Source organism: Parambassis ranga, chromosome 13 (assembly GCF_900634625.1).
Source record: "Parambassis ranga chromosome 13, fParRan2.1, whole genome shotgun sequence".
NCBI classification, from domain to species: Eukaryota; Metazoa; Chordata; class Actinopteri; family Ambassidae; genus Parambassis; species Parambassis ranga.
In genome coordinates, this window is record NC_041033.1 from 20,998,807 (window position 1) to 21,013,163 (window position 14,357).

The window sequence follows — 14,357 nt, forward strand, 5'->3', positions numbered from 1 at the left end:
AGACATGAAATGTGTTTAATTGGGGATTAATCCTGTTAATAGCACCTCCTGCCAAAGTTGTTGAAGATTAGCAAAAGCCAAACAGACTTTGGTTACTGATTTGCAAACATTAATTAGCACTGTCAGAGGGAAAATGTTTTCATGACATATGTTGTCTCTTGAAGTCAATCATCAACCCGTGCTTTAAGTTTTCGTCTGACCACTCTCATACCAGACGTTTGTGTTTCTATACCACTACACCGGCACCAAACAGCCAGTTTTCAGACTCTCTGTGCTGTTTTATCTCACTAAGACGCATTTTCTTTTTCAAATTTGGCACAAATATTCAGTTGGACTCGAGGATGAATAGATTTTAGCGACCAAAGATCGAGGTCACTGTGACCTCACATCTCCCCTATTCTTGTAAAGAAAAGATACGGAACGCCTGAAGAGATCATCAAATTTGGCTTTAGTGAAAAGGTCACTGTGACTTCTTGAAGACTGGAAAAAAAAATTCTGGTTGGCAGAAGCATAAACCGTGCAGAGGTAATCCAAATTTAGTGTTCATTTTGCTCTATACTGATGTGTTAAAAGCAGGTGAAGTCACATTGGCTGAAACCTTAATTAGTTGTTTAAGAGTGCTACAGAAATATACCCTCAGCAGGCAGGGGATGTGTCTTTGTTGCATCTAGAGATCATTACTTTTTCTTCCTCCTCACCTAAAGCAAACCTTTTTACCTTATTTCTTTAAGACCGCTCCCTGTCAGTGAGAGAAGAGTCAGCTGTGACAAACACGTTAGTGATTTACGTGCAGAAGACTAATGGCTAGTATAACTGCAAGGTCTACATGTGGACAATGATTTATTATGACATCGGTGAGAGATGGAGCCTTTGCTCCCCTCAAGTTTTGTTTGAAAAGCCGACTGTGTTGAGCTCTGAAAGGTCGCTGTCAGAACGTGCTGTTGTGAACTGCCTCCCTGTCAGCACAGATATGCTGGTCTCTCTTAAGGCAGCTATCTGGGATGACAGGAAATAAGTAATGTCAGACCGCAGACGCCTTGTTGCTGCTGCTGCGGCCGCCACCGCCCTCTCTGTCCACCAGCACTGTGTCAACAGGTGGAATCAGATTTCATTGGGAGGCGTCGGTACATGTGCTGTTATCGCATGCATATGCGTGTGACAGACCGTCTGTAATTTGCGATCCCTCTGGGTTTGTTATTGCACATCCACATCACACTTTGGCAGTTAGAAGGCGTCATTAACACCTAAAGGCAGAGCGGTTTTTACAGCAGGATGCATTCTTTCACTTAATATGCTTTTATAGGGTGAGAATACACATGCCCACATAATTCACTTACCCATCCTATTCGCCTTTTTTACTTTATTTGTAGAAAGAATACATAAAAGTTGTATGTAGTATTCATAATTATGTTTTTATTTTTAATATAATGGACTTTACAGAAAGTGGAGTAGGTCCACTATGCTGTTGTGGCTGTGGGTATGTTTATGTTGTAGTAGCACCACCTGGTCACACTGTTGTTGCAAGGCTCTGTTACAAAATTAGATTTACATATTATTCAGTGTCTCTATGCCAGAAATATAAATTAGTGTATATAAAAAAAAAACATAGGAGAGGTGCTGACACTAATACAAAATCAATTGATTTTGTATTAGTGTCAGCACCATTCAGCACCAGCACCACAGCACCATTCAATGCCACTAAATTGTACGACCCATCCCTTTAAAAGGGAAAAGGATGAATGTCTAAGAGCAGATATTATGTAAAGTCAGATGCAGCTCACATTGGTTTGTTTTGGCATGAAGCATTTGCAGTTTATCGCTACATTTCAAGTCAAAACTGTCCAAATAAGAAGTGCAGATTCTTTTGAGCTCTTGAAACATAACACACACTCACTCAGACCACTACAGTGGCCATCTTTGGCCTCAAGCTGTGGTTGCCGTTTGACTCCTGTTTAGTGCTCCTGTGAATGTTTTAGCTTTCCTGACCAGTTGGTTACAGTATGTGCCCTGTTTGTGCCCCTTTAACAGACATCACACCAACCCTGTGGGCACAGAGTGGCGATGGAAAATGGACCCTGCAGAGAAGATCCTGCAGGATGCTGTGGAAAAGCACCAGAACATGATTCGACAATTCAGAGGTTGGTGTTCCCTCTCAACGTATGAAAGTCTTTGAACGCACGCTTCTCGGGTGACTGCCTGATGACCTGTGGTGTAATGAAGCAGAGTGAGGATGAAAAATGCTAATGATCTGTCAGCTGTTCTGTCAGTCAGTTGCTGTACTGCCTCATAAATCATGTCTCAACTGCTACACACACATGTTAATTTCCCCATCTGGTCCCTTCACTGTGTCTTATTTGTCACCACTTCACTTCTTCTCTTGCATTGTAACCCCACTTTGTGTTGTACACAGTGTTCAGATTATGGAGGGTTGTAACAGTGGCAAACAGAGGAGCTGCTTGTACTGATTATTCGAGAACTGCTGCCATTTGGGAATGTTCACCCTGGCAGTGAGGAGTGTTGGCTGAGTGTGGCTGGTTGGCCACCCAAAATTCAGTCAAAACAGAATTTAGCATTCATCCTGTGAGGATGCCCTCGGCAGATTTTCTTTGAGAGGTTTGGAGAAGTGTTGTCAAAACATGGTGGAAACACATTTTTTTAGGCATTTATTATAGCAGACAAGTTCTAATTGATGAATTACTTCCATTCCAGGTGGATTTAAGCAAAATCTCCACCAGGTTAGTCTTTATGTATGTTATGTTATGTTATTTATTTACACAGTTATTGTTGTTATTGTAGATTACTGCCTGAATTAAACGTCCATTTACTTCCACTTATCTGTGGTTGTGTTCTGGCCGTATCCAGACCTCTTTCTTCCTGGTTACCTCACCCACCCCTTCTTTGGGGATACTGAGGTGTTCCCAGGCCATCTGTGCCTTTTTAAAAAGTGTTTTACACCAGAACACTTTCTCAGAATCTAGAGTGATGCCTTTAAGTCTCTGCGATGTCTGTCCAGTGATCCAAAAACTGATGAATTATTGGTAGTCTATGTTTAAGTGTTTTCCTTCTATTGTTGTTGTTGTTGGCCCTGAATGAGTCTATTATCCTGCAGACCCTTGTCAGCACAGCATACAGCCACACACACACACACACACACACCATTCCTGTGAGTTCCCTCCGGTTCAGTCTTGATTCCTTTCTTAGTGGTTAAACTCATACGTAGGTCATTACCAACCCTTCCCAGAGGGGGCTCTTATTCGCTTTGTGGCCTCATAGAAAAAAGTCACCCAGACTCCTTCTTTTATTTATATATATATATTTTATTTATATTTTACATATAAATATGCAAAATCTCTCCAGCACTTTGACATGAAAGAAAGCTTAGCTGACATGTGTGTCTGTGTCGTTATGAGCTGGCTTGATCCCTGCGACCTTCCTGTCAGTATACTGCCGCTCTAACCTCAAACCTGCTGCTGATCCCATTATGAAACACTGAAGGCATTGTTCTTAGGAAATGATATAAATTCCAAATGCTGAAAACTTTCTGAGACGTATCTCCTTCAAAGCGCCGCTTTATAGCTAATATCATTCTCAGAGCAGTCACTCAGGCTGCGTTATAATGCACAGCGTCGTAGAAAATGTAATTTCCTGAGGCAACTGTGATGGAACCATAGCGCACATAAAGCTTATGTTGACAGTAAGCTTTCATAGATCACTGAGAGACAAAAATATTGATTACAGTTATTATATTTATGTAATGCTGCATGGAGAAAGTACATTTTACCAAACACAACTTTCAGCAGCAATTGTAATTAGAAACAGAGCACAGTCCAGTGCTGTCATCATTATCCATAATGATCTTTCCAGTTGTGCTATAAAAAGTTATTATGCAGCCGTCAATGATATTTACAATTGACAGTGATACTTTGCTTTGTGTAGCACAATGAACTAACCAGACAATGCTTCAGAAAACCCTTCACGAGTTGCCCCGAGAAACGGAGGGTCTGCTGTATAAATGGCACTTCCAAATGTCATGCAATGGTTAATAATGAGAATGACAAAAAAATAATATATTACGCTGCATGTTTTTGCTTTATAAGTGTGAATTTAGGCTCATTTTGCATGCAGGATTCAGGAAGATTTGTAATCTGCCTGGAAATGGGACACTTTGGTGGCTAAAAAGTAAAAACACAGTAAAAACTGATGCTTCAGAATATGTTTACTTGTCTAAAGTACCTGTTTTTGTGCCTTTTGAAGGCACCCTAAGTGGTTGGTTTACCATTTGATAAGTTTATCTCACATTAAGCATCCATTAGTACTCAGGATAGACTGCAGTTTGTGCTCTTTGTTGGTGCTAGACTCTAGTTGTCCCACATGAATCTGTACGCTTGGCAGTATGGTCAGATTCAGATGCTTTACTCCACAGAGCAACACATTTGCAGATCAGGAAGAAGCCCTGTGATGTTTGGCAGTCAGTGCATGAATTAAATATTTGTATGGTGTTATTCTCTTAGCTAAAACAAAAACACTTTCAATTTTTAAAATGACTCGCTCCAGTCATGCATACTGCATTTCAACACTGGCTGCACCCTTTCATCCGAGCTCCTGCAGGACCTACTTGTTTAATTTGACCAACTTACTGAACAGTACCGCCAGGAAGTGTTCAGTGTGTTTCTGCCTTCAAAACATTAGAAAAAAAGACGGAAAACACCTTCTGTGAAACATGATGCCAGACTTAAAATAATGCAGGGCAGCTGCCTGGGACTGAGTCTGTGGCTTCTTATTTAATTCAGTAACCACCATCATATATTCTGCTACATAGGTAGGCTTAATGTTGTATCTGAGAGATCCACTTCACTTCCCCGAGCAACCTTGAGGAATTACCTTAGCGTGTAATTATTATTGTCAGAAGATACGTTGCTGTGCCACCAGAGTAACCTCTAACATAAAGCCTGACGAGCGAGGACGGATTCTCTGATGCATGCAGAACATTGTGGAGTCAGTCTGAGGTTACACGAAGAGACAAAACCAGCTGAAACGGCCTGAATCTGCAGAAGAACTGTAGCATCTGTCAAGTATTAGTTTAAAAAGAATCATAGCACATATAGATTTTAATGAGTTTTATACAGATGATTAATGGTATTAAGTGAAAATAACTTAATTTTACTTGTAGAGCATGAAACCTTTGTGCAGCACTGTGTGTGTCTGTCTGTGTGTGTGTCTGTCTGTGTGTGTGTGTGTGTGTGTCTACTCCTTCACTTCTCAGCTGGCTTTAAAGTGAGATTTCTCCTGAGGGACAGTTGGCTTCTTGATGCCTCTGCAGCTGTTGTTGTGAGATGTAATTTGTCCTTTAGAGGTATACCTCAGCAACAATTACTTTATGTCATTCAGCGATAGCAAACTGCAGCCTTATCAATAATTCATAGACAGTTTTATAAAGCATTCAAAGGCAACGGTCCAAAGTTTTATTTAATTAAGATTCACTGCGTTACTGCTTCCACTACTGTAAAGTTAAATGGCATCTGCTGTGGCTGCATCAATATCACATTAAACCCCCTGTGACAGTGGATGAAGGTTTCCCCAAGCTTTTACTTTGTAATGAAAGTTTGTTTATTACAAATTGTGGTGCTGCCATATATAATATCAACAGAGAAAGTCCCAAGAGAAGACTTCATAAAATCACTAATTTATATTATTTATAATAAAGACTGACAACACGTCTCCTGCTTTTTTCTCAGGTGGTTCTGTTCATTTTAGGTGTTTTGGTTGTCAGATTTAAGCTGGCACATCTAAGTGAGACTTTATTGCTTTCTTTTAAGGCCTGCATTTAAGACATTGCATTTAAGAGTGTTTGAACCGGGATTAATGCCATCTGTCCTGAGTTGATCCTGCTCTTCTCCTCTGCCCTCAAACTGTCCCATCCTACCTGTTATTTTTATCTTTTTACCCTTCATTTTGTTGTCTGGAAGACATGAATTATTAAGGCATGGGTGGACTTGAGAACTATCATTTACTCAGCCACCTCTCCCCCCCCCCGTCTCTCCAGGTGTCCCTGGAGTAAAGCCGGATCGGTATGAGGAGGGCCTGGTGGTCAAGCACTGCGCCCTCTCCTTGGTGGGCGAGCCAATCATGTATCCTGAAATCAACGCCTTTATCCGCCTCCTCCACAGCCAGCGCATCTCCAGTTTCCTGGTCACCAATGCACAGTTCCCACAGGAAATCAGGTAAAGTGTATACAAACAGGATGCTTGTGTGGGTGGTATCATTTCGTTCTTACTCTGAAAATAACTCTTATATCTCTGTAGCGTATACTTATCTTTGACATCAGGGGGATGAAATGGAAAATGGAAAGTGGAGAACGTGACTGAGGCCAAGATCAATGACTTAGTCTGCACACTTACTGTGTACTCCTTTAATAAGGAGGGTACAGGCCTGTCACACAACAGTAAAACCATCACTGCAGACGGAGATGTGTTTGTTGTAAATCCAGCCTTTAAACAGTCACTGCTGAGTGATTGATTGAAATTACAAATATGCATATGCATCCACAAAAAAGTGTTTAATAAGTTTTCTAAAGATCAGTTTTTAAGATCATTTTCAGAGACTCTAAATGTTGGCAGTTCCAGAGTCCTCCTGAGTCAAGCCCGTTTTTCATACTAAGCTGTAAACATGTTTATTTCTGCTGCAGAGTTTCATGTTAACACGCAGGTCTATCAGGGTCGACTCACTTTTCAAGCCAGCCTTCAGAAACTGCACTTCTGGTGATGGGCATGTTGAAACGCTGGCTGTATATGTTTTCTTTATTTTGCTGTAATTACATCACAATTAGTGACCTAGGACGTTTAGTTTTAGTTGCTAAATCTCACATGAATGTGCCAGTGAGCCAGGCAAGTTTCCAGCCAAAGTTATTTTCTCAAATTTTGGAAGGGACTGCTCAGTGCACCTCAGCCCATTTTTTTTCTGCTTAATTCCCAGCATGACTGCCAGTAAGCCACTTAACCCAGCTCAAACAGTTCAGTACATACACAGTTCTTAGACATCCTAGACGTCCTATGCTCTCAGAGAAACTGTATGAAAAATTCATAACACAATCCCACCTCCAGCTTTACCTGCAACACCTACACCTGTTTTTTTCCTGTTCGACCCTTTTACATGTGAGCATCAACATGGAAAGTTTTGTGTCTGAGGAGGAAACACAGTGAAGTGACCTCAGAAAGGCACTGCAGACCTGTCAACACAGCCCTGAGCCTGTATTCTGACATGGCTTTTTACACAAACAGTGTGTGGTGTGAAGTTACACAGAGGTTACTTCTGCAGGAGTGTCAGATAATTCTAGCATCAGGATGATTTCCAAACATTCAAACACAAACCGATCTACTCTAAGGTCGCCGAGGCTGAGTGTCACCTGTTCATTTCTTGAGATGCTACTTCCACTTGTCAGGACTCACTCTGACACATGTGACGTGCTGGCTAACTGGACTGTCACAGGCTTACAAATCACTTACTCATCGAGCAGGTTGAAGGACGCCAGCTGGCGGCCATTTTTCAGGTCTGTCACAGACACCTGGTCGAGATGAGCTGTTGAGTTTATTAAATGTCTTCCTAGTTCTGTTTTATTAGAGAGAAAAGTTCTTTTTTGTGTAGACTTCCACCTGCATTTGATTTTCCATTTGGTCTAATCATTTTCATTTATTAAGACATGAAAAGGTAGAGCTGTGTGAGTCTTTCTGATTGTCTTCACTGCTCTGGTTCGCCGTCCTGCTCTTACATGCAAATAAATAAATGTCCTTTTTCATGTATTATTGATGAGATCAGTCTGTTTTTTAACAGCTTTCCTCTTCCACATTTTTCATCGTCAGTATGCATGTATCCTGATCTGAGCAGAGCGACAGATCTAAATTTAGTCAACGTTTTCTGTCTTATCTCAGACAGAAGGAATACAACTGTCTGCTTCAGAGAGCTGACAGAAATACGCATGTTTTCTTAGGAGTATGATAAGATTTGGTACCAAACACAAAGTGCATACACATATATAAATGTAGTTTCTTTCCTAAAGATCCCAGTAGTTCGGGCTAACCTTCTTCCTTATTGTCCTGTTTTTTTCCAGGAGCCTGGTGCCGGTTACTCAGCTGTATGTCAGCGTCGATGCCAGCACCAAAGACAGTCTGAAGAAGATCGACCGCCCCCTTTTTAAGGACTTCTGGCCTCGTTTCCTGGACAGCCTCAAGGCCCTGGGAGAGAAGGTAAGCTTCCCGTACACTCAGTCAAATTTACCTTAAAAAAAAAGGATGTACATAAATTTACTGAGCACAAATAACATCGTGCACAAGACTCCTTTGAGTTTGTGGCTATAAATAATGTATCATCAGCAGGTTTTTATAATAACACAGCCTCCAAAGAGAAAGAGCACTCGGTACTTTCTTTGCACAGAACCCCAAATTAAAAGTTAGAAACATGTTGTTCAGACTTTGTTCAGCTTGTTGTGCCTCTTCTAAAATGCTCAGGCAACATAAACCTCCCAGAGCTGTCCTAATCCTCATTAAAAATGTAAACACACAGAACTTCACGCACTCCGTTCCTTTGTTAGGCGCAGCAGCTGGGCAGTGACGACACAGTCGGTATGAATAAAAATGATAATTTCAAGAAAAGAAGAGCAGTTCGACATAAACGGACCGAACTTCACCGAAGTTTTAGTGCCCATAAAGCTCTCATTATCGTGTTCTTCCACTTCAGCATGCTGCGTTACATCAGCTTTGATCAACTCAGTTTAATTTGTCTAATAATTCATAGTTTATTATATAATATTTTTTCAGCACGGTGCTGCTTTGGCGTCTAAGTGTGGAACTAATGCTTTATTGTATTAATTTTATGGGCAGGTTTTTTTCCTGAGAAAAGCTCTTATGTATTCTACGTTTTAGACACTGTGACAGCTACATATGTCTGATTGGATTATTATACTCAATTAATAGGCATTTGAGCGAAGCCAAATAAATTAATGACACCTCTGACAGCACATCTGTTTAATCAGCAGAGGAGCCTCGGGGCATCCTGGGACTTTGTGGCGCAGACATGCAGCAATACTAATAATCTTTTTATCCCTGATGTTATGAATCATTTTACTTTAACCTGAGAGGAATATATCTGTTTTGATATTTAAATTCACCTACAAGAGGACAGATGTAATGCTTCCAAAAACAGCTTAGACATAGTGACATATTTAATTACATAACTTAATTTCACACTTACTGTAGCTGTAATTGGAGCCAAAATGGACACCTCGTGGGAAACCACTTGCTCCTATAAACTGTAACTGTAAAGCATCGTCTTACAATGTGTCAGCGTCTCTTCTCGCTAACACTGGGTTTCTGTTTTTTCTTGTTTCCTTGAGGAATTCTCAGATTTATGCACTTGTTTGAGAGATAAGTGTGTGGTTGTTGATAAGCAGAGGAGGATTCAGCTGCTGCTCACCACCACGTTATCTTTTTCAGAACATTGTATACAGGGCTGTTTTTTTGCATCCCCAGATTCTGTGTTGAAATGTTTAAACTGAATGGAATGCAGTAAATAATCTGTCTCCATCACACACTCAGATGTTTTGTCTGCTGTGTGTGTGCAGACTCACCTTAGTTTTTGAATTGAGTAACTTGGTTGCCTCGATTGAATCCTCAGAAAGCACAGTTTGAGACTTCCTCTCTGTTTAGCAGCTCCATGCAATGACGGCAAGATGGCAGAATGACAGAGAAAACCTCACGCCTTCAACACTTAACTGGAGTTTTTTGTAACTGATTCTTTTTAGATGTTTAACACTTGAGTATTACGTTGATAATAGCACTGTCGGCAGTTAAGGAATGAAAACATCCAAAGGAGTACATTTCTATTGAGTCTGTGATGTGTCTGCAGATAGTCTTGCAAGCGGGTTAATAAGGTGCATTCAGGCCCTTTTCATCATTTGTGAGAAGAGAGCAAAGTCCATTATCACACCCTGCATCGAGCCACCAGGCTGCCTGTGTGAATCGATTCTTTCTGTTGGAGTGTTGTGTAAAAAGCCAAGGAAAAAATGGTGCTTTGGTGAACTATCTGGAAAAAAAGATGTGGGCTGTACAGTCTCACAGAGGGAGCCTCTGTTGCACCTATCTGCCATGAGTCTGCTTCCCTTTTGGTTTATGCTTTAACAAGCGATAGATGAATTCATTACCAGCTCAGTCTGACGTGTCGGAGAGTGCATGGTTTAAAGGTAAATTGCCAGTGATGGATCATTGCAGCCTAACGCAGCAGATAACACGCTGACACAGCAATGTCAATGTGAGGTGATGCTGGGGTCAATGGGAATACCTTTTAAATGGAAGCGGAACACAAACGCTGTTTTCAAACAGCCTGTGGACTCTAAATGTACTTAATGTGGGATCCTGGTAATTATGTTGGTTATGTTACCGGTTCCCAACTCTCATAGTGACTAAAATCCTCAGGCCAGATGTGCCAGGCTGCTGGACCAGGTAATAACATTCTTACCCGTTGGCACATTTGCTCCTTACACCCTGGTATCTCATTATTTTGAATACTGTTTCAGTGACAGTCCAAAGAAATACTTCTGAAGTTGTCAGAATTTATCAAGGTTTCCTGACTCAGCATTTTTACACTGAGGATGATGACACCAAATGTGCAAACCCTGTCAGAAACAACCATGCACAGTTTCTCTTGAATTGGTTGCTGGACTGTAAATGTATGCAGGGTGTTTCCATTCGTATGCAAAGAGTGATGATTTAGAGTGTTAGCCTTTGATCCCTTTGTGGCAGACTGTGAGCTGTGATAATTATAATAATTAAGATATGAAATTAAATGGAGGGTACACAGTGTTACACTCTTATGGCGTCACAGATTCATGACACCGCTTTGTCGGTGAGCTGGTTCTATATCCATCGCCTTCCTGTCTCTCTCTCTCTCGGCTCCATATTCCTAAGTCTTCATTTCATAGTGCGCTCTGTCTCCGTCCTCCTCTGAGCGCTTATCCCCTCTCTGTTGTCCGTTTGACAGCTCTCCTCCACCTGGCCTCCCTGCCAGTGCACTGGGGATTGATAGAGTTGTGCCTCAGTGTCAGATTTGGAATAGAAGCAGCTTGAAATACCTCACCTCCCTGCTTCCACCGGCCAATTATCCCCTTCCCTACTGGGCTGGAAGGACCTAGTGTTACAGATAACCTTCCAGAGCGAGAGGGAGGAAATGAGTGAAAGAGTGCACTCTCGTTCCTGTGTATTAACCATTTGTCGGGTCTTCTGGCCCTGCCGTCTGCTTTCTGTCATCTCATCTGCTCAATAATATACTGTCTCCTGCAACAACAGGCCGAATCCTCATCACAGAACAGACCACGAGCTTCTTTCTGTCTTCTTTATCATTTTCATTGTTTAGACTTTCAGGTACATTCCCACATTTTGTAGCCATTTTAGCCAGTAAGTTTGAAAACAAGTATAAACAATGTATTGCCATGTGGCTCAGAGGACAGTGGTGTCTACTTGTACACACCATGTAAAGTTGTGATTGTACTTTTTGACACTTTTTCTTTGTCCATCCAGAGACAGAGGACGGTGTACAGGCTGACTCTGGTGAAAGCCTGGAACGTGGAGGAGATGCAGTCCTACTCGGAGCTCATTGCTCTCGGTCAGCCAGACTTCATTGAGGTTAAGGTAGGATTCAGCAACATTTATTTATTTTATTTCCTCCTTTCTCAGTCAGTATCTTATGGATCTGTCCCATTTGTTTAGAGTTTAACTGTCAAAACCTGCAGGTATTTTAAAGGTTTTGTTCTATTTAGTTTTTCTAATCTTTATAAAGTTTAAACCGTTTTTATTTAAAATGTCATGACCACGACAGATCATGTCAAAAATCCTGATTCATTTTTAGCCAAAAAGTCTTTTTCTAAGTCATTTGAAGCTTTCATAATTAACGACCTTCAGGTTTGTGCCAGTGAAGTTGTGTTCATCTTCTTCACTTAATGGATTATTGACTTGTCAGTAAATGACTCGACTCGTTGCATGTGACAAAACTTGTGACAACAATTGTGAATTCAGACAAGACCACAGAGGTGCCAAGAAAAACCCCTGCTGTATCTCTGTCACATATACAGTACACTGTGCAAAATCATGGATGTGCTTTCAATGCACAGGCTCGATGTTCCTTTTCTCTCTAAATGTGAATAAAATTAGGGCCATTCAGGCGCCTGTCTAATGGAGCTGAATGATAAATATGAATCTAAACACCTAAAACGTATAGTATATATATTCACTGGAGTGGTGGGATGTGTGACCACATCGACCTTACCCTGGTCATTTGGCGGACATGGTATAAATAGAGTGGGAGGGGCATGTGATTGCAGTCCGAGCTATGGTTGTCATGGTGACAAATGTGCATGAATCCACGTTCATTATTCAGAGCGTCACATCTCGGTGCGATCCCAGCGGTAGTAGTAGCAGCGGCAGAAGCATAAAACTGTAGTAAATGAAGACTTTACACCCTGAAAACTAGTGTCTTCAGGCTGGCAGTCATCACCATGGGGGCTAAAAATGGCAGAGATGGAAAATTTCAGGGTTCAAGGTTTAAGGTGAACTTTATTATTTCACAGCCTGACTAACCCATACCAAGTAAAAGTAAAGACTAGTAAGTACAGACCCTTTCCATAAATAAGGGACCATACGGAGGTGTGGAGCCCTAAAAATGTGTTTAAAGATGTTTGCAATGGGTAATAAAGCACTTTTTTTTCTTTTGTTGACTTCTTGGGGCCTTAATACCGATGTGTACCAGCCCCATTGTCACACAGCCAGACACATTGTGTCCAGGCCCTCGGGAAGAAACATGGCCTTCTATCAGTGCTAGCGTGTAGAGTGTGCCGTTTAAATAATCACCTGGCTTCATATCTGAAAGTAATGGTTATATTTTCATGGTTGTGCATCATGATCCAGCTCCAATAGGTTTTAAAATTTTACAAAAAAACACCTTTTTGTCACTGTGGCTTTTGATATATATACTTTGTAAACCTTTTTTTTAGGATACTCCCCTTTATGTCTGCCTTTGAACATAAGGCACTCAGTGAAATATAGACTAGGTGCTTTGTTTTTATTTTGATATTGTATTCTGCCTCCAGCTGAGCTGTCTGGAATTTGCTGTCTGCTGCAGTTTCTGCTCTGCTCCTTTTAAATAGTGCCTACACTCTATAAAAAAAAAATAGGCCAGCACAATTACCTCAGATAGAAGAGATAAAGGAGAGCCCTGACCTTTGAAGTCAACTAAAGATGAGATCCTGTAGTATTCTATTTTAATTTCACTGCAGGGGTGTGAGCTAATTGGTTTGAACAGATGATCCACACATTTTTCATCCCTTTACACACACACACACACACACAGACAGAGTCCTCTGTCACACGTGTCCCTCATCGTAAATGTCCTGATATAAAGACAAAAGAACAGGTGAAAAGCTTCTCACAGACAAAGTTAGTATTCATGAAGTTCCTCTTCACACATGGGAGTACCTCCCTCACATTCTCTCATTCATAATCCGAAGCACAACTCATTCTGTGCCACATGATAACAGTCCCAGCACTGGACGCTCTCCACAGGGGTCCCACCGCTCCCAGCTACTGCAGCTATTACTTTCTTTAACCTTCATTTATCCACGGTAGGTTTACTGGAGTGAATGGTCTTTTTTTGCAGCAGCCTGCTCACAGTTACACTGAATCACACCTGGGAACTGCCCAGTTCAAGCACAGACTTATCTGTCAGCCACCAGCAGACAAGAACATTTAGGGGGTAAGTGCCCAACTCAAGGGCATCGTAACAGTGGCGAGGGAGGACAGTAAGTAATACACTGGTGTGGCTGATAGGATCTCAGTCTGTGTGAGATGAATGATATTTTATTTAGCAAAGAACACTGAACAATGTATTATTTATAAGCTCACCTTCCTATTGCTCATTTTGCCCTTTAAAATCAAAATTAAATTAACATATGTTTGTTGTTGTTTGTTTTTTTAGTGTTTTTGGTTACTCATACGCTGCATATTGACCGTAAAATAGATTCAGTTCTGCTTCCAGTTGTCGTACAGAAGTGAGTATAAAGTATCATTCATTTTATGGGCACTTCCATGTTAGTGAAAATCACCGTCTTGGAATCAGAGTCTTTAAGGTCGAGAGGCAAAGCTGCTTTGTGGCTGTTTTAGCCAAACATCCACCCACTTAGCCAGCAGCTTCAGTTGACTTAAAACCTGTAAATTACACTGTACACAAACATTTTATTTTTTTTTTATGACTAATAGGTGTGTTTTTTTTCTCGACAAGTGCTTAATTGCAACTGGAAAGTTTGAAATAATAAGGCCAAA

The 14,357-nt window shown here is 41.1% G+C and overlaps 1 protein-coding gene across 2 annotated transcripts in view; it reads left to right on the top strand.

Annotated features, from left to right (window-relative positions):
* Nucleotides 1–14,357, top strand: part of tyw1 (tRNA-yW synthesizing protein 1 homolog (S. cerevisiae)) — a 41,233-nt gene that overhangs the window by 12,974 nt on the left and 13,902 nt on the right. For both annotated transcript variants that reach the window (XM_028420524.1, XM_028420525.1), the window contains exons 11-14: nucleotides 2,029–2,138; nucleotides 6,044–6,221; nucleotides 8,105–8,240; nucleotides 11,565–11,675. In XM_028420524.1, the coding sequence (XP_028276325.1) occupies nucleotides 2,029–2,138; nucleotides 6,044–6,221; nucleotides 8,105–8,240; nucleotides 11,565–11,675 (535 nt within the window). The remainder of the gene's footprint in view (nucleotides 1–2,028; nucleotides 2,139–6,043; nucleotides 6,222–8,104; nucleotides 8,241–11,564; nucleotides 11,676–14,357) is intronic.